General features: G+C 53.4%; 1 protein-coding gene across 8 annotated transcripts in view; it reads left to right on the forward strand.

The window, feature by feature from the left end:
- The first annotated feature begins 2,436 nt into the window (after positions 1–2,436).
- The window catches only part of CADPS (calcium dependent secretion activator), a 196,737-nt gene continuing 175,939 nt past the window's right edge, over positions 2,437–23,234 (forward strand). For 6 of the 8 annotated variants that reach the window (XM_068693992.1, XM_068693991.1, XM_068693997.1 and 3 more), the window contains exon 1: positions 2,437–3,035. In XM_068693992.1, coding sequence (XP_068550093.1) covers positions 2,580–3,035 — 456 coding nt within the window. In that variant the 5' untranslated portion in view covers positions 2,437–2,579. The remainder of the gene's footprint in view (positions 3,036–23,234) is intronic. The other 2 variants (XM_068693994.1, XM_068693996.1) reach the window with 1 other exon arrangement.

A 23,234-nucleotide genomic window follows, 5' to 3' on the forward strand; every position in this document is an offset into this window, starting at 1 on the left:
TGCTGCTTCCAACATCAGAGGCCACCCGAGATCTGTGCCTCGCTGTGTCCAGCTGGGAGAGGTGAGAGGGATGGTGCAAGTGCTCCCAAGCACACGTGCATGTGCTGCTCCTTGTTTGCCATACAAGCAGGCACAGAGGTCAAGTAATCCCACACAGCGTGCCTTTCCCCTTACTGGAACAAGTGAGTTGGAAATGCAGATACTTTGGAACTCATTAGGTAATTATTCTGGAAAGTGTTTTAGAAGAAGCAATTAATTCATGATGCTAGGAACAAATAGGTGGGGGCACATCTTGAAGCCTCCTGGAGGCTGCTCCAAAGCACTAAGCCAGAAAGGGCCGTGGGTTTTGCAGCTCTGTTGCACCTCAAAAAGGAGCTGCCCAGCATTCTGCATCCTTTTAACCCAAACAGTATCCCGGGCAAACAGAAATGCACACCGATATGATATCAAAAACGACTTAGCTAATGCTTCCATTTGTCTACATTTACCCACTCATTATAGGTGATTGCACAATTACCCATGATGAAATATTACCGCTGGAAGGTGCACGCACACAATTTGCACGGCTCCACCCGTGCTGCCTCCCTTCCCACGTCATGCAGGGCACTCGTGCTGCTGTGAGGCTGCTGGGCTGGCTCACCCAGCCATCTTTTGGGCCATGTTTCTTGACGAAAAATTCAGGATTTGCATGACGTTTGTGTTTTTAACGTTTCTTAAAGTCTGCATCTGGAAACAGAAAGCAACAGGCCTGAGAGTTTCTGACTGTTCTTTTCTTTATTCAAGAAAAATCATGGATGTTGTAGCTGTGTGTTCAGACATAACAACCAGGAAAAGGTGGCTGTGTGTATCGGGAGGGAGGAGGCATCTCGCTTTGAGGAGGAGGTATCCCTGCTCCTCCAGACCAGCAGCGCTTCCCGATGAACTCGCTTAATCCTTGCCTGAACGTCTAGTCAGGCCCTGTCAAGCACATCCAAGCTCAAAATTCTCCAGCGAGCAAAATCTCACCCACTGAAGGATAAATATATTTCTGAAAGCTCCTAAAGAAGAACACTTTTTTTTTTTTTTTTTTTTTGGGTGATTGTGTGTATCTATTTTGCATCAATTAATTTAAGAAATCTTTTCTGACAATCTGTCAGAGAAGTCAATCTGTCTCTATAGATAGACACGCAATGTCTGTGATGTTCCTACCAGCAAAAGTTGCTTCTGTCATCCCCAGCTGCTTTATTTTATTTTTATTTTTTTTTTTTCCCAGCGAATCCACCTCTGCAGGCTTATCTGTAGCACTTCCAACCACTGAACCAGTTCGGAGCAATCACCGCTGAAAGAAAACCTTTCATAAAAAAATGGCTCAATTTTCTTCTGATCATCGCAGAGAGTTTTATTGCTGTCACGTCTGGGACGGGGAGGACAGAGAGATGTAGCTTTCAGACATCTACGGGAGAGAGAAAGAAAGAAATTTCTCCGTTCTCCAATGCGATAAACAGCATTTATTTCCAGAAAATCCCAAAGACTTCTTGGGGGATTATGTATAGATAATACCATTATAGACGCTGGCGTAATTTATTCTATTTTTTCTGCCTCCACAGCTGGCACAAGTGGACTCAGGGCAATGAGGTTTTTTTGATGAATGGTGTAAAAACAGCATAATTTAAAAAAGAGAGAGGGAGAGGGAACTTTGCTGAGGAGATCCTTGAGAGGTTCCCATCATCGCTGTGGCTGCCATCATTGCGTTCGCCTCTTTTGGGAGCACGGGGCCCTAAAAGAGCTGTGGAAGTTTTTCTGGACTCTTTTGTGATGCCAGGCTTGTCACCAGGGTGCCACGGGAGCCCAGATGATGTGAAAATCCCCAAAGGTGGCTTCTGGCAGCACCCAACCCTTGCCTTGTGCCTCACCGCCAGGAATCGGCGCTCACCCCCTCTGAAAAATGGAAAAAAATGAAAATAAAAAGGTTTGTCAACACACCAAACAGGTATTTTGGTATTTTGACAAATACCAGGCGATGGTATTTTGACGTTTACAGCAGCAGCACTACCAATGAAGCAGAAAGAAACCTTGCAAACAGCCACCCACCCACCGCAAACACACCACGCACACAGGAACGAAGCCCCAATCCGAGCTGGAAATACCCCAAAATCAGCACACGGCACACATTAGAGTCACTCCTTAGTGACTGAGGTGAAATATTTATTAGCAACATTCGCGTTTTCAGCGGCGGCTGCTCGGGGACAGCGCTGTGTGGACACAACCCCCCCCCCCCCCCTTCCCCATGTCCCTTCCCAACCCTCCTGAGGCGCCCGCCATGGCGGCGGCGGCGGCCCCCAGCGGGCATGCGCAGCGGGGCCGGGGGCGCGCCCGCTTCCCGCCGTGCAGCACCGCGGCCAGCGCCCGGCCGGGGGCGCGCGCGCGGGGCGGGGCCGCGCGGGGCGGGGCGAGGGCGGGGCCGCGCGGCGCGGGGGCGCGCGCGCGGGCGCGGGCGCGGCGGCGGCGGCGAGCGGAGCCGGGCAGAGCCGAGCGGAGCCGAGCCCAGCCCAGCCCCGGCAGCCTCGGAAGCGCGGCTCAGCCCCGGCCCGGCCGCCGCGATGCTGGACCCGTCTTCCAGCGAGGAGGAGTCGGAGGAGCTGGTGGAGGAGGAGAGCGGCAAGGAGGTGCTGGCGCCCGCCGCCACCGCCCGGCTCTCCCCAAGCCGCCCCGGAGAGGGCCCTGGCCCCGGAGGAGGAGGTGGAGGTGGTGGTGGAGGAGGTGGTGGAGGTGGAGGAGGAGGAGGTGGTGGTGGAGGTGGTGGAGGAGGAGGAGGAGGTGGAGGAAGCAGCGGCAGCGGTGGGCTGCAGCCGGGCGGGCGAGCTGGCGGCGCGGCTCGGCCCGCCAGCCCCAGCCCCTCGGTGGCCAGCGAGAAGGAGAAGGACGAGCTGGAGAGGCTGCAGCGCGAGGAGGAGGAGAGGAAGAGGAAGCTGCAGCTCTACGTCTTCGTCATGCGCTGCATCGCCTACCCCTTCAACGCCAAGCAGCCCACCGACATGGCCCGCCGGCAGCAGAAGGTACCGCCACCCCCTCACCTTCCCCTGCTGGCCCCATGCCTGGCCCCGCTGCCCCATCCCCACCCAGCACCCCGCCAACCTGCCCTCCTGCTCCCCAGCCATCTCCCCGCACTGCCCTCTCGCTCGCACACTCGCCCACCCGCTCCCCAGCCTCTCCTCCTGCTTGGTTGCCACTCGCCGGGCACCCCAAGGGCAACCTGGGCTCAGGGCACCTTGGCCCCGCACCGCAGGGGTTGCAGCAGCGGCCCCAGCCCTGTGCACGGCCTCGCTCCTCGCCGTGCTGCCACCCAGGCGGAGCCGGGGTTGGCGTGGGGCATCGTCGTGCCCTGTTATGCAAGGTCGGCGTTGGGGAAGTTTGGGATTTTGGCTGTTTGGGTTGTGCTGCTGGGAAGCAGCAGGCGTGCGCTCTGTCCTCCTGCTCAGGGAGTTTGCAACTTCACGCTCGCTGCAAAGTTCGCTTCGCCGGGAGTGCCAGCGCTGGCTTAGGGAGTTGCCGAGCCTCCTTCCAACTTCTCCCAAATGTTAGCGCGCGGCGAGCTTCCCCTATTCCCCTGCAGAACGTGGCAGAGGTGCTTTGCCACGAAGCGGCTGGCACGCTCCTCGCTCTTCCTCCCAAATGCATCACCAGGGCACAGCACGAGCTGCTCCAGACACGGGCAGGGGAGCAGCACCTCGCTGGGGTGCTGCGGTGATGCTGGGTCCAGCACCGGGCTGTCTGCCCTCTGCCAAGGCACGAGCTGGTGGCCCGGAGCAGAAATCCAGTCCCTCCAGCACAGGGACATAGGCACACGTCAGCCAAACGCAGCCAACTCGCTCCCTGTGGCACTCAGGGTAGGTCCGTGGTGGGACGTGGCTCTCTGGGATGGCCGGCTGCTGTTTTCCCCTGGTTTTAGTTGAGTTTCACAGATGGCGATTTTAGTCTCGGTACCATTCTTTGTTCACAAATGACCTTTATAAGCCAGGAAGGCTCCTGGATGTACTGCTGCAAACGGCGTTCATTCAGTTCTGCTACACCACGGGACTATTATTAGTCATTGCAACATACGGAGGTAGGAAAGTGCATCAATTCTGCGCGCGGTTTAAAGGCAATGTAGGACAATCTGCTGTAGCTGGAAGGCTGAACAGTCTGCTTTTGTGAGAGTGAAGTTCATGGCTGAGGCTTTGGAGAGTTGCTTTTTATACATTGTTCACCTACAAACCTTTTCATCAGACTGTGGATTTTCAAAGTCATCTTGGCTTTTGTTCTCTCTGAAACTTACTCGTGTTAAGCTAAGGGAATTTACATAATTCCTTGTTTTGAAGGATATCAAGCAAACAAACAGAAGGGAGTTTTTCCAAAGGCACAGGCAGCATCTGTGTGGTCTGGAGATGGGTGGCTGGGAAGAAGGGCGATTTATGGCCCGTGAAATCCAGGTACTGCCCTGTGATGAGACAGGGGGAGGACAAGAAAAGGAGGCAGCAAACTGCAGGTGAAACAAAGAAACGAGGAGTAAAGAGAACAAGGATAAACTGGCAGCAGTACTCAAGGGAATGGGGAAGTTGCACAGGACCTGGGGAGAAAATAATCCCTTCTGTGTGAAATGAGTAATGTTGGGAAATATGCCTGGCTTGTTTATACAAATAGCTAAAATAGGTGTCTCTCGGGGGTTAGCGTCTCCCCACAAAGTTAGCAGTGAAATGGAATTGGGAAAGCTAAATGTAACCTGACAACGTGTCAAATTGAATTCACCCTTTTAAAGGTGAATTCACTCTGGGTTTTCTTCATCTGTATATTCCCATGCTCAGTTGTCACAGAGGTTCCTGGGAGTAAATCCTTGCCCGTTTCTCTCAGCCTAAGCTCCTGTTAAAGTCAATTAAAGCCCTGCCAGAGCATGTTGTTGGACTGCACGTGATCACTGCTTTCCTCTCGGATCACTGTGGGAAAGCCCACCCTTTCTTTCCTGGCGTGCGGGAGACCCAAGTGTGGTGCCTGTGGGTTTTGCGTCCTCATGAGCACGGAGATATTGTCACCAAGGATTTAATAATCTTTATAGGAACTCCATGTATTGTTGTGTTTTCCGTGGTGATGAAAATACCTGATGCTTCAAGATTCATCAGGGTGGAGCAAATAGGTTTTGGTTCTCGGAGAGAACATGTGTGACAGCAGAGCTTTGGCCATGCCCCAGTGGGAGCTGTTGCCTCAGTTTCCCCCTGACAGGGGGGTGATAAACCTGACGGGAGGAATTTGAGGCCTGAGAAGCACACCCTGCCAAGTCTGCTTCTATATCCTCGTTTAATTCTCTGTGATTGCCTCAGCGATGGGGATGAGGGCGCTGGGTTGTGCCGCAGGTGCTGCGCGATGCGCGGTGGCTGGAGCAGGCAGCCTGCTGTTCCCCCGCGCTCATCAGCGCCTTGGGATGAAGCGAGGTGTGCACTGGGGGTAGGGGCACAGCAGAGAGATAATTGCGTGCCATCTGATAAGTTTTAGCATATGTGAGAGTGAAGGGAGGAGTGGAAATGTGCGAATGGGCAGCTTAGCTGGGGGTTCTGCACATGGGCGCAACAGCACTGCACAATCGTCTCGAACTCTGTTTCAAATTCCAAGAACAATTCAAGCTCTTGCCACTTAGAGCCGGTATTTTTCCTGATCCTGACACGCCAGAAATTTCAGAAATGCTGTAGAAAAGTGTTCTTTAGATCAGCACACGTTCAAGCTTACACCTCTGCTACAGATTTACCGTGGTGTTTGGGTGGAAAGGCTTCACTTCAGTAACTGCACATCTGTGATGTCTACCTGTCCGTTTTGGTATTTACAGCTCACTCACCTCGCTTCCTGAGGAAGAAGGCTTGTTAGATACCTGCCTCTGCTGTCTTACTTCCCTCCTGGATTTCTTTTTTAAGCCACTTACGAATTCCGAGCATGCTTGGCAGGCAGACAGTGGTCTGCAAGATGCCAGTCCCTGAGGCTGGGCGAAAGCAGGGAGATCGGCAAAGAAGTACCCCAGCAGGGAGGGTTTGGCAGCGGGCAGGAAAGCCTATTTTTGCCAGGAAAGCCCTGCTGGCAGGCAGGCACAGGCTGTGCTGGATGCTGCTGGGGCAGGAGGGCTGTGAGGTGCCCCCAAGGGGTGGGTGTCTGTGCCTTCCAGGTGGCATCACCTGAGAGATCGGCTCCAGGATGTCAGCATCCCTGTGAGCACGTGTCTTGGGAAGGGGTGGTGTGGAGGACTGGGTTGGCGATGAAACCTGGAGAGCACGCTAGCTGTGGTTGCCCTTGCTTTTCCAACACCACTGTCTGCCCCATGGAAGGAGGGAGGGTGACCAGGAGGGGAAAGTCCAGCTTTGCTGCGGGTTGCTGGAGCCAGCCCTGGGAGAAGCAGCTTGGGATTTGGGCCCTTGTGTAAGCCTGCGGGGTGACATCGGGTGCATTAGCAAAATTCTCTGGTCAAATTCAGCAAAGGGCTTAAGCCTGTGCTTTGCTGAATGGTGATTGATTTAAGCACCACGCTTAATGCAGAGCAGGTGTGCGGGATCAGAAACTCTGTTAAATCAGTTACAAAGCATCCTGAAATACGTTTCTGCCATTTTGGCATGGGTGCAGGTGCTACAGCAGTTAGGAACGTAGTAAAGCTAACAGCCTTCCAAATAATGCCGTATTTCTTCACTACCCAGGGCTGAGCTGCTACTCTCAAACTATATTTCCAGGAGTTCTCTCTTAAAACCACTGGCATGTTATCTGGGGCTGACTGTGGCTCAGGTGGCATTGGGTCTTGTTGGAGGACCTGTGATATGGGCAAATTCGGCTCTCCTGGCCCCAAGAAGCCCTTGGGGCTGTGTGTTTCTCAGCTCCTCAGGCCAGGAGAGGAAAGCAGGCGATGGGCTCGTTTTTATTCTGTTCCTTGGCTGCTCTCCGGTGCTGCTGAAGAAGGAGACATGGGTCTCAAGCACGAGCTGGACCCCATGCGTAGCTCGGTAGCTGCAGGAGGGCTCACCACAGTGCAGCAAGGTCACAATCAGCTCTGTGCCCACAGAAACCTCCCGGAGCAGCTGGGGCTGTCCCCAGCTGGCTCAGTGTGGCCACGGCCACCAGCAGTGAGAGCTGGGTGAGTGGCTGGGCTCGGGGAGGGTCGGTCCCAGGGCAGATCCGTGCTGGTTCTGCGGTGAGAACAAGCCTTTTGCTGCTTCCCGGGGAGCTTTTCCCCAGGGAAGGAGGTACGGCTCGTCCAAGCTGCAGCACGGAGGACAGAACATGAGCGTCGTGTTCAGTGAGTTGTCTGGAATCCCCAGAAAATGGTTATTTTCAGTTAAAACACTTATCGTTTATTTTGCCAGTGCCTTATCTTAATTTAATTCCAGCAGATATTAAATATTTGTCATAGCTGGGCTATTTATATACTTGCAGCTTATTGAATCGGGAAGCAGGTAATTAAATAGGCTGTAAGCTCGGTCCTTGTTGTAAAACTTTGCAGCTCCTGATCTGGACCAATGATTCAGTTACTGTGGGTGGCACCTCTCAGGCCAGAGATGTTGTGAACTAGCAGTGGGGAAGACTCATCAGATCATGCAGATGCAACCTCTGCTAAAGCCCGTCGCTTGCAAAAAGTATAATTTATGGCCCCGCTTTGCGTAGTCTAGACGCTCTCCCCGAAGCACTTTGCCTTGTGCACAACTCCTAATTCCTCCTGATGAGTTATGAGTCACTCGCTCGCAGTTCACCTAAGCGGGAAGCGGTCAGCAAGTCATTCCCCTGGGTAATTTTTTGTTAGCTGAAGAAGTATTTAATTTGTTTTGCAGTGCGGTGTAGCAGTAGGAACCCAGCCATTGCCACGCTGGTACATGCAATGTACACAAACCCCTGCTAGCTCCTGCCGGTGCGTTAGTCTGGGGGGGTACAAGGCAAACATCCCACTTAATTATGTAAACGTGATTAATATGCCAAGTCTGATCGATACAGTGTGATAATCAATACAGCTGTTTGTGGGGATGGGATGCTCAGGCTGCTCTGACTGCCTTTTCTTCTGGACTGGGGGGACATAATTCTTAAAGCCGTGTCCAAGCGCAGTCTGTGGGCTTGATGTGTGTGCACTCGTTGTTTGAAAAGGTGCTTTTAGTGACAATATTTTTGCATTATTTGCCTGTGATTCAGGCTGATAAACTGTTAGACCTTTTCTAGAATTTAAACACCTGAGTCAAAATGTCGAGTAAATGTTTATTCAGCTTGGGGTAAGCTGAGCAGCGTTCAGGCATCATCCTTCAAAACCTGCCCAGCTCAGAGTAAGGGTGAGAGCCTGGACTTGAGGAGTGTGATGAATACAGGGACCCCTGCAAGAGGGCATCAGCTCAGGCAGTCATTACCCATCGTTACAGACTGCACCTGAGCTGTGTAATTGGGCTGGCACACCCAGGTGTTGGCGTCTGGTGAGGAAATTGAATAAAACCTGGATTCAGTCGCATTTGGGGGTTATTTTTGCTGAGTCCAAAGGATGTTGCTTTTTTATTTTTTGCAGCGTTTATCTTATGGTACTGCAGCCTGCAGTAGTTAGATTCCTGTTTCCACCTCCACTCCCTTTTACCATGTGGGATTTACTCGATGATTTAGGGCAGGCATCACCTGTCGCTGGGTCTGACCTGCATCTGGTCCTGAACAGGCATGGAGCAGAGCGACCCCATCTCTGCAAGCCTGTCCCGGGTTGTTTTCCTTCTGCCTGGGAGAGGATCTTGAGGCAGAACTTGGTTAAATTCCTGGCAGTAAAGAAGCAGCCCGCAAAACTATTAGTTAAGAAATGGCTTATTGAAATGCACCCAGTCCCTGGCTGTCTGTCAGCCTTGTGAGCTGCCTTAGTTTTGGCTGCTGTAGCTTCAGAATTCGATCCCGAGTGCGCACTGGGCTGGAGAGGATGGCACTGGGAGCCCACAGATCTGTAAGCTGGTAGTAAGTGCGGATGTTGATTTGGTTTGCAATCAACTAGGTGTACAAGGCGTGCTGGATCCTGTAGGAATCTCCCTTCCCCAGGGAATTTTCCATTGTGCAAGTCCAGGTGATGCTAGTTGGGAATATTAGCTGGTGCTCACTAGTGTGAGCTGCAACGCTCTGCGTGCAGTGAATGTGATGTCCTGCAAGTGTCCTCAATGTTCCTTCTGCCCCCATCTCATGTCCAGCCAGCCCATGGCTTTGCTTGGAAGCAAGCTCCCCTCCCAGAGCAGGGTGGCCAGGCACGGTCCCACCAGCTGGCCAAAGACATTTTGGTTGCCTCTGTGCTATGGAGAGGTGAGCAGGCAGCAGGTTTGCTGCTCATGCACCCGGGTACCATAGGGTTTAGGCGCTGGGAGGTGACGCGGGCATCACGCGGTGAAAACGGAGCAAAAAAGAAATTTCCCCAAGATGCTAAATGTCCTTTCCTGGTACCAAGAGGGCACAAATGGTTTGTGCATTGCAAGCGTGGAGCTCGCATTTATCGTCTAGACCTCGAGCTTTACCTTCCATCTTAGCTGACTGCTCCCACCCTTGTAATCAGAGATTACAGACTCATCACTGCCTCGGAAGGAAGCTAATGGGGTGACGCAGCAGGAACCAGCTGCCTCGCTACCTGCACGGTGACGATGCAAGGATGAAGGAAGGACACAGCGAGCGCTGCTCCAGCCACGGGCTGGGCTGCGTGACCCGCCGACGGCGCCTGCTCTGTGCCACAAAAGGCAACGCCGAGCCCCCAGCACCGCAGCCCACCCACCCTCTGCCAGCAGGACCCCCGGGCAGGGGCCATCTGCTGCTGTTATCTGGGGACGTGCAGCTGGCAGAGCTGCAAGGGCTCGGTTTGGTGCTGAGCCAAGACCTAGCTGGAGTTCGGGCTGCGGAGACTTGGTGTTCGTGAGGCTCTCGGGTGGGAATCGATGCCTGAGCTCTGCGGGAAGGAGAGGGGAGCTGGGGAGGGCTGGGACGTGGCAGCCTGCCTGCCCCCTCCCTGCCACAGGGCAGGCTTTAGTCCTGGGTGCTCAGGTTTGGGAGCAGTGGAGGTGGCCTGGGATGGAGAGGGGCTCCGATGTCAGAGGGGCTGTGAAGTCACCTGGGGTCGCAGCTGTGCCTTGCGCTCCTGGATTGTCCTCTTCTGGCCTCCAGCTGTCTCCAGAGAGAAAAGGAGAGGATTACACACCTCTCCCAGGCTGAGCTGCTGTCCTACAAACACCCAGATCGATCGTGCGCTCCTGGTTTACATGGGCCAGGCTTCTTCCCGGCACAGTGTCTGTGCGTTGGCACCTTCCCTGGCCTTCAGTGCTGCCTTCTGCTCTCAGAGGTGTTGGTCACAGTGCTGCAAGGAGGCTGCTGCTGCCTTCAGTGGGGCTCTCGTGGGGTGCTCCCTCTTCCCCAGCACCCCACACTGCGTATAGGGCAGGTTGGGCACTTCGGTGCCTTTGCTCCAGCCCAGCTCTCCTCGGGTGCTGGAGGGCAGCGTGCTCAGGACATTTATCTCTCCGTGCATCAGTGGCAGCTGCTGCCCAGACTCTGGAGGCTTGCAGGTTGCTGGCTGGTGTAAAATGGTTGGTCTTTCCTAAGGTTGTTTTGCATCTCTGCTGCTGAACTTTTATTTGGAGTTCCTCAGGCTCAGACCTCCGGAGCCCCCGTTGCAAAGCTCGCACTCGGTGCTTGTTTCCCGCAGAGATGTGTGATAGAAATTCCTTCTGTAATCACATTTCCCTGTAAACTCTCCTCTCTCAGCGTGTCTCACACCAGAATATTCCTGTCTGTGCAGAAGTCACCCCAAATGTGAATCAGGCCCCGCTGAGTGGGACAGTCCTCCCACCACCTATTTTTAGTGCGTGCAATTACCCTCCCCGCATCTCGGAACTCTAATTGCCTTTTTATTGCTGCGGAGCAGCGTGTGAAAGGTTCCTGCATGCTCGTGCCTCGTTTTCTCATCAGCTCTATTTATTCCTCCTTTGGCTCCCTTCCTCAACCTCATCACATCGAGCATCTTCTCCTCGCCTCCGGGGCCTCGTGCAGCTCTGCCACTTCTCCCTTGTTCCCCCGTGTCCTTTCTCGTGCTGCTGCTCCAGATGCTCCATTGGGGCTGTCTCCTGGAAGGAGCCCCGTGCATGGCACAAACCTCCCCGTGCTGCTGTGGGATGTCCCTAATGTTTCTCCCCCAAAAGGCCACGGCAGGGGGGGCTTTGTGCTTGTGCAGCACGGGGCACGCTTTGTGTAACAGGGAGCAGGCAGTGCCTGGCTTTGTCTGGTGAGGTCTGCGAGTGCAAAGTCCTCCCCAATGTTATTTGCTTTATGTTTCAGCCTCGTTGTGTGGCATTTCCATAGCTTGAATTAATTTAATTATCCCCCGAGGTGCCTGCTTGCTCACAGTTGTCCGGGACTTTATTGCCCTCCTCTTGTGTATTGAGGAGCCCACACAGCTCTGAATCATCAGTAAATGTGATCAGGGTGTTTGATGTTTGCTCTCCCAAGTCCCTGATATACACAAGAAATGAAACCGGCCTTAATACCAGCCTGTGCCTCCCCGCTAGGCACCTGTTTAGCTCCTAAACACTTCCTAGCTGCGTTCAGCCCAGCCACTCCATCCTAATAGCATTCATATTGACTGGAGAGATGAATATTTCATACGGGATTGTATCCCAAGCTCTCGCAGCCTGTAGGTACTTCATGTCCAGCACATCTATTAAGCGTGATGCCAGCCTTGGGTCACCAGCCTGCAGTTCGGCAAGGATGCAGACCCTCGCTGCAGCCCCTGCCCAGCACCCCCGAGATGCCCGGCTGGCAGTTTTTGGCACCAGTTGGACACCAGTATGGGTGAGGACACAACTGGGAACGAACCAGGCTGGCTGTACCATGGGCCCCATAAGCCCCTTAGCTGTGTCTGCAGGGTTTCAAGTGCTGGAAGATGGGGAGAGCTTATGAGCTGCTGTGTTAATTGGTTAGTGCAGGGTGTGGGGGTCACCAGGAGCACTGGGACTGGGCCCAGAGCTGTGCTTCAGGCACTGAACATCCATGGGCTGCCCCTCCTGTGTCCGTCTGTCCTGTGTCTGTCCTCCCAGCAGCCTCCGCTTATTGCGAAGGCAGTTAATAGCCCTGCATAATTCATGCTGACAAGTTGTACACACTCGATGATAAAAGGAGCCGGTGTTTAATTTACACACGTGGGGCTTCGCACGGACCTTGCAGCTACGCGAGCCCTGGCTGAGATGAAAGGCAGCGGGAGGGGGGTGGCAGCGAGGTGCAAAGGACAGCTCCTGGTGGCCCAGTCCCTCGACTTGGGGGTGCTGTGTGTGTCCTGGGGGTGACAAACAAGGGTCCTGAGCTGTCCCACGCACCTCTCCGTGCTCCCACCCTACCTGCTTTTGCACCGCCGGGAGGCTGCAGAGCGAGGCTCCTGCTCCGAAAGGCCCTTTAAACCCATGTGAGCAGGAGAAGAGCAAGAGCCCATCACTGAGACACAGTGGCCAGCCAGAAGCAGATGGCTTGCTATTTCTGTGTCCTCTGGTTTTATTACTGCGGGTCTGGGAGGGAGTTACAGCTGCTCCAGGAGTGTGGCAAATCATCTCCATTTGTCTTGTGCTGTTGTGCCTCGCTGATGTCAGACGGTCTCCTTACATTTTGTGTACGTTCAGACTAAGCAAATCGCGGTGTTTTTTCCATGAAAATTTAATGATGAAAGATGACACTGAGGGATTTTTTTTCTCCTTTAACCAATTGTTTCATTTGCTGCTAATAGTCATAATAATGGTCGTAATCTTTCCTTGCTCCAGCTCAGGAGGACAGATGTGGCTTTTGGATTATTTTTTATTTTTTACCTGGGCAGAATCTCCTTTTATTTATTTTTTCACCGCTCCGATCACTCGCATTGCAATGCCGTGACCTATCTCCAAGGTGAACCTTGCAATAAATAGTTGCTTGGGGAAGGGAGGCACGGCCGGGGTGTTGAGAAGATCAGGGCCTGTCAGCCAGCAACGCGCGCTGCAATTAGATGTCCAAATGCAAATCACTCAGACTTCAGAGCGCGGCAAGGTGAGGCTAGAGGGGACTTCAATCCAGTCTGAGATTAAGTTGAAATCCTTTGGGTGCTTTAATTCTTCCCAGTCAATTAAGCTCGCTAGGAATTGCGTGGTGGCTAGTTGGAGTTGTGCAGGAAAGCCTTCCGATGGTTTTATCGTGTGTTCAAAGGCTTGCAGCACTTGTCCCTGTGGAGAACCTGTTCGTGCTGAGGGCTCTCACCCCTCAAACAGAAAAAAGACTCAGAGACTTGCAGCCGCAGTGATAACCCCCTGATTTTAATCCAAGGAGGTCATGCACTTGTAGTGTTCCCATCCCATGGGTGCCCCAGGTAGGGTAAGGCAGGGGCTGGGATGGGGCAGTGATGCTGTGCTGAGCATCACTAAATAGTGGGGCTGAAGGTTTTCCCACTGCCCCTCGTGCCCTGGGGAGGCAGAGCCTGGAGCCAGAGCACAGCTTGTTGAAAACAAAAAGAGAGCATTGGTCCCGAGACTTGGGGAGCTGCAGGGAGGAATCGCTCATGCAGAGTGGGTTTGTGCTTCGGAAGCTGCTCTTCCCTTTGACTTTGGGAGGTTGAATGAAAGAGCTCAAGTGGTGGGAAGGCTGTGAAATGTTTCCTCACCCTCTGCTCGTGAAGCTAAGTTGCAGTTTTAGAAAATGTAAGGTAAATGAAAGCTGGTATTTCTGCTCTTTGGTCTTTCTCCGTGTCATGTGTCTGCTGCTCAGGAAACATTAATGAAAAAGTTGGGGGTGTGAATCAGTAAAAAAAAAAAAAAAAAAAAAAAAAAACAAACACATAACAACTCTTCTTTGTTGAAACCATGTGTACAAGGTCATAGCTGTTTATGTAGCAAATCTCACAGGACTTGAAAAATGTCCTTGGTGTCGTCCTGTGCAATTTGTCAATGGTGTTTGTGGAGTCGCAGCACTGCTTTGCACCAGGGATGGCAAGCATACGCTGTGATTATACATCATGCCTCTTTTTTTTTTTTCCCCCAGCATGGATGACTAAGATTTGTAGATACGAGGCTCACAAGCTGAAAGAAAAAAATAGCAGAAATGGGAATTACGCAGCTATTTTCAAAGCAAAACACTTAATTAGGGTCATGTATGGACGCAGCGCTGCGATAACTGCTGTACGTGGAGATGCTCTGCGGATGTCCGCGGTCCCTGGAGGGGGCTCAGCACCCCACATCGTCCTGCCCTGAGGTCGGGGTGTCACCGTGGGGCTGGCATTGCAGCTGCTGAAGCACAGGAGCAAGCTGGGGAGGGAAGGGCTGCAAGCAGGGAGGCAGAGCGAGGGCCAGCCCTGTGCATCACGCGGGCTGCTGCTGAATCACTGTTTACGCCGGTTCTGTACCTGCTGACTGGGTGCATGAAAATAGGGTACTTCTATTTATAGTCCTTACCTTGTGCATTCATGCACACACACACACACATTGAAATCAGGCTTTCTGTGATGGGAGTAGTTCCTTGTCTGCACAGGGGAAGTATTCCAGGGCTGTCTTTGTGTTTGTGAGCATCACCTGGGCCAGGAGCGTGGTGAGGAGCCGGGTGCGGGAATAAAGCGGTGAGGAGCTGAGCACCTGAATGCCCCCAGCCCGGAAGCAATCCTGCCCCTGCTGCACCAGAATCAGAGCTTCCAGGCCTTATTCCATGTCCTGCTGCCTTCCTTTGCCTTCCCCTTCAGAGCTGGTGTGCTACCCAGGCGTGACCTGAGCAGCCGCTGCGGCAGGACCGCGGTGCCTCCTAGCTCTGCTTTGGTGCCAGCAGCTCAGGCTCACCTGCCATCGCCCTCATCTGTCTCATTGTGCATCGATGCTGGTAGAGGAGTTTCAAGCAATATCAGTGAAGGAATAGGTCCTAAGGTGAAGCCAGCACCTCTGTTTTGGCAGGAGCTGTGTGTCTTGCCCACTGCTGCAGCTGATGGTGCTGTGAAAGCCGGCGCTGCTTCTGCCTAGGGGCTGGTGCGCTCCTGCCTTGTGGGCTGAGAGGTGTGGTACAACCATGTTCAGGTTCACTGCTCCTTGGAGGCTGCCTCACCTTCCTAGGCTGGTTGGTGTTAAAATCCCATGCAGTCCTGGTCAGATTTATGCTGTTTGGGTGGGCTGTCTGTGTGAAGGAACAATGCACACAGCCCTTCATCCCCAGCTCTGCTGATGCTCTCCTGGGTAGCAGCGTGCGTGCAGCAGAAAGGAGGAAAATGGTTGTGGAGGTTTGGGGTGCCTCCAGGTCAGAAGTCCTCAGGGAGAGGGACGCCCGTGCTGTGAACATGTGGCTCTGTGTCTCACAGGCCCCAGAGGGTCTGTGAAGCCTCAATTTCTGGGTGATCTTGTGGCCAAGCTGCCGGCCCCCAGCAGACCTGCGTCTGTCCTGCTTCCCTCACCTCACAGCTCCCCTTCCCAGTAACTTCTGTCCCCTTACCTCACCCAGCCTGCTTCCCGAATAACCAGTCATGGTGCTGTAAGGGTTCAGGCTGGCCAGAGAGAAGGACTTAGTCATTCTGGTGCTTATTCTGGCCAAGCAACACCCGCTGTCTTCTGTCTTCCTTGGCCATCCTTTGTCACCACAGTGCACTGGCACATCCAGGTGAGCGTCCTTGTGAATGCTTTGCTGGGTGAGTTTCTCCCTTTGCCCTCCCCACGGGGATATCTCAAAGGAGACAGCCCTGGCCTCCCTGCAGGATATGGTTTTCTGCCACGGGCGCTGCGTGGAGCCGTGCTCATTCATCCCTCGCAGCTCGCGTAGCGCCGGCTCTTTCCTCGCATCATCCAGGGCATGCAGAAAGCCTGCCGGATTGTTTTGAAACTTCACAGCAGGAAAGAGCTTTGTTTCTCGTACGCTGTCGGGTTTGCCAGAGCAGCCCGTGAGCTGTGTGCCAGCAGCACACACGTGGGTCTGAACGCAGCAGCTTTGCGCTGGTTTTCCTGAGCCGAGGGCTGCCCTGCGGGGGGATCAGGGGCTGGAAATGGTGAGGTGCCTGCAGGTAGAGAAGAAATGAGGAGAAGGGGACTGGGGGAGCCACAGAGAGGTGGGAGGTGGCCTGGCAGTAAACCCATCAGTCAGGGCACAATGCTGGTGGGCGAGCCTGTGTTTGCTTTGGGAAAGGGCCCTGAGCTTCTGCCGAGGCTGCCCAGGAGCTCAGCATCAGCGCCCAGCTCTCCTATCTGGTGAGCCCTTGCGCCACGTTGTCCTTGTGGGTTTGGGGGTTTGGATTTTATCTCGGAGAGAAACTAACCGGGAAAGGAAGTGTTCTTTGGTCCATGCTGAAAACAACACCATAATTGTCTGCCCTCCCCTCTTAGAGAGCACCAGTGATCTTATTAATGCCTTCTTGGAGGAACGGGCTTAGAGGGCCATTACCAAGTTTGTATTAAAAAGCCTATTTGCCAGGTGGGTTTCCCTAAGCCTTTTAGAGATGGATTCACAGTACTTGTATGTACAGGGTGAAGAAGTGATAAAGGTTTGGGCACTTCCTGTCCTTATTTTGTGGACCCCAAACCGAGATGGAGATCTTTTCCCTCGAAGGCTATTTAAAGCCAAGCGTCATGAGGCCACGTGCAGGGAGCCCTGGGTACCGAGCTCTGAAGCTTCACTCTCCAGGGTGATTTGGAGATGTGCAAATTCAAAGGGTGCTGATACCAGTTGCTTTGAGCTTCAGGGAAGAAGTATTTGGTGGTATGCACGGTATGGTGCAGACAGCTTCCCAGACACTATTTCACATGACTTGTGCAAGGTATTTTTCCACCGCCGATGCTCTCGGTGGCTGTGCTTGGCTTCCAGCCATCCTCTTGTTTAAGACCCAGAGACCAAGGCAGGCAGCAGAGGCCGGGCACAACCCGTACAGGGGATATGCTGCACTGCAGCCATCCTTGCTGGGGACAGGGCCATGTGTCCCCACTGTGCCAGGGAGGCGATGCTGGGACCGCGGGCAGCCGCTGCCTTTCTCCCTCCTCTTCTCCCCAGGGCTTGGTGCTGACGCTGCGTCAGACACCTGCCCGGAGAGCTCGCGGGTCAATATCCAGTTAGAGCAGATCCATGCATCTGGCCTGCCTCCTCGCGCTTTAATTGCCTCCTGCCTGCCTCCTATCTGCATCCAGTGAGCAAGCAGCAGCGCTAGTTAATTACTCTTCTGGGCTGAGTGCGGACTTGCAGTCCGTTCTGTCAATACTAATTGTTTTATAGAAATATGAAGTACCACTTTCCCTTCCCTCCGAGGACTTTGGAGATGCAATGTGGGCTTTAATGATAGCATTTGCCCTTCTGGCCGGTGTGAGCAGGAAAAAGTGATCTCCTGTTAGAGCGGGCACTTCGGGTCATCTTCTGGAGAGCCGCGAGTGCTCTGCTCTGCTTCTGCGCCCCTCCAGTCCAGCTCTTTCCTTTTCCTTCTTTCCAACCTCTGGTTTAATAAATACGTTGCACAAAAGAGTAAGTAAGCGAAGGTGATGTATGTGGGCATCTCCCGGCAGTTCACACAGCAGCACGTAAGGATATCACGTAAGGAAAGTGCCCTTTTGATGCAGGAAAATTGTCAGCCCCTGGCCTCCAAAAGTCTCTCTACTTGCTTGAGCCCGTCGCAGTGGTTGCTCATAAGATGTGTGTCTGCTGGAGATGTCCCATTGTGGGGGGAATTAATAATTTTGCCCAGATTTCTTGTTCTGGAATAAACGCCAGATAAAACCACATTGTATATAATTAAAGGTAAATTAAAACATGCCCTGAATGTGCTCAGGCTGAGGTTATACGGAGCGTTTGCTGTGACCAATGTTTTGGGGCTGTGTTGTGGTTCTCGTTGCCTCGCTGGAGGTTTTGCTGCTAGCTCTGGCCCTTAGCAGCCGTGTACAGAGCAGGATGGGCTCCCGGGTGAATACCTGAGATCTGCGAGGCGCTGTTGTTGAAGCATTAAAGCAGGAAGGTGCCGGTACCCAGCTGGGGAAGGTGCTGCTGTTAGGATGCTGTAGCCCTGACTCTGCTTCGCTCACCCCCAGCTTCCCGCAGAAGCCTCAGAAAGGGGACACGGGTGGGTGCGGGGTGCCCAAGCCCCCGGGTGGGGATGGGACAGGGCACTGGGGAGCGGGGGCTGGCTGAGACCCGCATCCTGGTGGCACAGGGTGGACGAGGGATGTCCCAGTGCCTCCCTGCCCGGCAGCTCAGGCACACGTCCTCGATGCCAGCCATGCGCTGGGAGGCAGCGCGGTTTTCCTCTGCAGGAGAGGTCTTTGCATCTCATGGGATTTACAAACCACTTACTCCAGCGTGGTCTGAGCTCTCCCTTCATCCCATGAAAATACAGGGGGGCTGTAGCCTTTTAGACTTGATCCCTACCCTCCTTACATTACCCATTCTGAGGGCTGGATGGTTTTGGCTGCTTAGCGAGCCGAGATGTGCTGTTTGCTTGCAGTTGTTGTACCAGGGCTTCCCGTCCCAGCCGAGCCCTCGCTGACTCCTGTGCTATTTTTCTCTGTGAGCGTTCAGCGGGGTGATGTACTGCTGCTGTCACCTGCAGAAGATCCTGTTCCCTGACCTTAAAATGCATCCCAGCTTCAAACCTGCTCGCTCAGGGACTCGGAGAAGCCTGTGCTCGTGTCCTTTCCATCGTGTCACCCGGCCTCGTTGCAGGCTGCATGTAAATTGGTCGCTGGAAACAGTTTTCTGATCTCAGCCGCAAATCTGATTATGGTTACATTAGGGAATGGAAGCACGAGGAGCCAGGTCATCGCTTTAAATTTTAGCGTTAAAGGTCAAGTTCCGCTGATTTTTAATCCTTTGACAGCAGCAGCAGCAGCCTCCCATCTCGTGCTCCCGTGCATGTCTCCACCAAGAAGCAGGCAGGAGCTGGCAGATCCGTCATCGGCAAGGCTGGGTTTTGCCTCTGGGTTTTTTTTGGGGAAAAAAACGAGGGAGGGCAGCCTCAGCCCTCGTGTGGGGCCGTGCAGATCCATGCCATGGGGCTGGGCTCTCCCCGCAAGGTGCGTGCGCCGCTGGCGAGATGTGCGGCAAGGAGCTGGCATCACAGCCATCCCCCGTGTTCCTCAATCTTGGCACCAGCTGCGGATCCTGCTGTCAGTATTTTGGGGCTATTTCCTTCAGCTCCTTATTAAAATGCATGTGTTTTTCCTCATTTAAAATGATCATCTGTATCAAAAAGCTAATGATCACAATACCTGGCTTACTTTTCCCCAACAAAGATGACAGCAGTGATATAAATCATTATGTTGCTGATTGTAAAATTGCTACCTTCAGGCACGTCTTTATTTTAGGGTTGGATTTTTTGGCTGCCACAATTTACGAGAGAGAGACAGTTGGAAATTTTCTCCTTTTAATAAGTAGTTTTCATAGCTCTCAAGTTTCTTTATCAAGTCAAGCTGCTTTGGCTGCCAGGCTGGAAAGAGCAGAAGATGAAAGTGCTTTTTATTTTTTGAAGATGCGCAGCTGTGCCTGTAAGAATATCGTGGCTTTCCTGAGGTAAGATCAAGTCACAAAGATTTCCTGGTGGGCTTTTGCCATCGCTCGGCTCCTGTGGTCCTTGCTGCAGCAGACAATGTGTCTTGTCCTCGGGACTCTCTGCTTGGTTGTTACAAGGCACGGGCACCTTCCTGCAGTGCTGCCTGGCTCTGGGAACCCTCCTGGCACCAAGGTGCAGAGCTCCAGAGGTGCTGGCACAGGCAGGGTCCTGCTGAAGGTTCAGAGCTACCAGGATTTTAATTTCCAGTTTTCAGAATGAAATCCCCGTGGGATTATAATGTAGCATCACATGAAAAAGCACGAAGGATTGATTTTTTTTTTTTTTTTCCCTTTCACCTATGTGGGGAGACATAAATGCCTGTCTAGGAAAATCGGCAGCTGCAGGGAGTATCCGAAATGCCACCATCTGCACACCTCCCAGCCGTCCGAGCTCTGCGCCCGGTGAATGACGCCAGCAGGCTCTATCAAGGGTATGGCTTGTATTTAATTCGGCGCTACAATCCCTTTAATCTAGGATTATATCCAGTTGTTTTCTTCATGCGGGATGCAGGCTGTCAGATAAAAGCAAAAGCAGCTGGGAGGAGAAAAATGTCTTTGAACAGCGGCTGAAAAACCTCGAGCATCTGCAGATGCATTTGGCAGAGGCACGAACCCATCTCGCAGAAATGTCCGGGCAGGTGCACGGGGGCTGCCCGGACCCTCCAGCTCCGACGGATGAAGACCCCGGGAAGGCAACGGGTTGCAGATGAAATGGTAATTGCTTTCCCCTCACTGAATGAAATCTTCTCTGAGGCGATTACGCAGATTAAAGCTTCCCACTGAAATGTACCAGAATAAATGCAGTCTGTGCCTCTCGCGGGGACTGCTGCAGCGCTGCGCCCGGCTGCAGCCTGGCCTGGGCGGGAGGAGTGGTGCTGGCTGCACGCCGCGGCTGACCTCGTGATATCGGGCAATGTCACGACATCGTCACCAGGCTAGAGGTTTGCATTCCCATGTCACAGGACTGGGAATGCAAAATAGTTTAGTATTGGATGGTGTTTTCCCATGTGCTGGGCTTTTTGAAAGCAGGAGCATCTGCAGCAGGAGCTCACCATGGCACTGGCTTCTTGCCTGCCCAAGGAGCGTGCTGGCAGGGCAGTCCCTTGCAAGCCAGTGAAGGCATCAGCTCGCTTGGAGCAGGAACTCTGCTCAGACATGTGGAGAAGGAAGAAGTTTTGAAGCTGAGAGCGTGGCCTGAGCTGCCCTGATGTGGCTGGCCTGGGGACACATCCAGAGTAGGAGCCCTGCGAAAGTAGGGCTGGAGGGACCCACGGCTGCCTGAGCATCAGCCTCCTGCTCAGCACGGGACTGAGGGGCACCCAGGTCACTCCTGGCTTCTTCACTCTCATGGACATCTTTAATTTCTTGTTGTGGACACAAGGAATACATTATCCTTTTCTTTGCAGCCGATCTCCCTGTTCTTAGAGGACTTCTGTGGGTGGTCTCAGCCCCCCCATCTTATGCAGCTCCCCAGCCCTTCCCAGTGCCCACATTTCTCGTGCTGCTCCCCATCCCAGAGCCCCTTCCCTGCCCTGGGGCGGGCAGTGGCCCCTCTGTCTGCTCCCCTGTCTACCCATCTATCTGATGCTTCTGCTTTTTCCTTTTTTCCCCCCTTACGACACAGTGCAGCTGCATTTGGTTGCGTTCAGCTTGTGTCCCCCCCTCCTGACAGCTGCATAACGCTGTGCAAATGACTTAATGCACCCCCAGCTCTGAGTGAGGAGTTAAACCATTACCCTCACTAACGGGGAGTCTGCGCCAACCCGATAATTGCTACTGGATGCCACTCTGGCCGAGGTACGAGGGAGAATTCACCATGCCTACACGAAGTCATTTTCCTCGCTTATCACAGCGTGATCTAACGACCTGGTGCTGTTAATGGGGTCTGATTGGGGTGTGGGCTCTGTAATTCCACACACCGTGTGTGCGTGGCAGCCGCATAACACACACAAAAAACTCTGAAGTGCCGAAGTCATATGTGTGAGAGTCACAGAGAGCCTTTTCCACTCTAATTAGCTCCTTTCTAGGAGGAGAGGGAGAGTGGAGAAAAAAAAAAGGCAGTAAAAAAGGCAGCTGGGTTAAGTGTGTAGTAAAAGGTAGCGCGCGGTGGGCGAGGACGGTGCTTGCATGGGGGCTGCGTGATGCTGGGCTCCCACAGCCTGTCACAGGAAATTACCTGAGCTACTAACACCCTGGGGCATGAGCTGGTGGGTGTTGTGGTTGGGAAGGGGGTTGCTTTTTGGTCAGGGAAGCTAAAATAGGATAATAAAACCAAACTGCTCCAAGGCAACAAACCCGAGTTGGCCTAGGAGGAGGCAGGGGTGTTGGAAAGGGAGGGGGCTGCAGGGAGCATTCGGTGGTGCTTTGCCTCGTGCAAGTGGTCTCAGCACTGTCTCCTAACACCAAATGAATTAGGATTGAGAAAGTTTTTCTGGCCCAGGGCTCCTGAGATTGATGAGAGCTCTGCTGCTTTGTCTGAGCCGCCGGCAGCGGAGGCAGAGCTGGATGCAGTCAGCCCCGCCGGCTGCTGAAGTGACGCGCTGCTGTTACACCTATTTTTCCCCCAGTCTGAATTTCGAAGGCACAGGTAGCAGGATGAAACGATCTGCTGCTGTCGGATGAGAAATGAGTGCTGGGGGTGGTGAGGAGATGCTCGCCATGGGCAGGGACCTGCTGCAGGACCTGGTATTTCGCTGCAAATTGCACGGGCCAAGGACGTGCCAGTGACTTGCCTCATGTGGCACGCCTGATAAACAGCCCCTGCAGGCTCAGTGCCTGCTTGCTGAACTTTTTTGAAGAAAATAACTGAGGCTGTAGGACCCATGGGCACGGAGGGAATTCCTCGGGCGTCACGCCGAGGTTTTCCTGCCAGGGGTCTCGCTGTCACATCGTGCTCACGGTGCTGCCGTCATGTGCTGCTATTTCCAGTCTCAGGAAGAGCCCATCAAATTGAAGAGTGAGGTAGGGGTCGATCCTTGTTCTGCAGGCACCAAGAATAAGGGAAGGAAAGTCTTATTGCTGTTGGGTTGTTGTGCTTTGCTCTCACTCACTCCTCTCAGCCTCTGGGTTGCTCAAGATAAACGTCTTTATTCTCTCCTGTGTTTTCTGCATGGATCTGTTAGCTGTCAGATGCCTTTGCCACGTTGCAGGCTGTCTTTCTGATGGCACATAGTTTGGTTTGCTTTTATTTTCCTGATGCCATCTTCAGTTGCTTTGGTTCCCAGGTGTATCTGGATAAGTTGAGATCAGTTTTGCTCATTAAAATCACATTTCTGTGAAAGCTCTTAGAAATCAATCACAACACTTAATGAAGTAGTGCATGGCTTGAAAAGAAACGGTCGTAGTGTAGGAGGGGAAATGAGAAATTCTCTCTGCCCCCTAAATTTTAGAGGAGCTTAGGCATGCCCCCAAAGATGACATGGAGGAGAGAGGTGAAACGGTGAGGTTTAGGAGACTGAAAGCGAAGTGTGCCCAGGAGCTCTGCGTCTGGGCCTGGCCAGCAAAGATTTTGGCTTTTTCCCCAGTGAAGGAACGAGTCTCTGCACCAGGACTGGGGTTTGCTTCCCCACTGGCAGTGGGACTGAGGTTCCAGGTGCCACCAGCCCTGCCTTTCTCCCTGCAGCCAGGCTTTGGGCTGGAGCCGGCAGCTTTCCCTCTCCTGCAAGTGTCAAGCCAGGCGCTGGGGGCTGGTAGGGAACAACTTGGAGGTGGAACAAAAGTTCTGC

Source organism: Anas acuta, chromosome 11, assembly GCF_963932015.1.
Source record: "Anas acuta chromosome 11, bAnaAcu1.1, whole genome shotgun sequence".
NCBI lineage: Eukaryota > Metazoa > Chordata > Aves > Anseriformes > Anatidae > Anas > Anas acuta.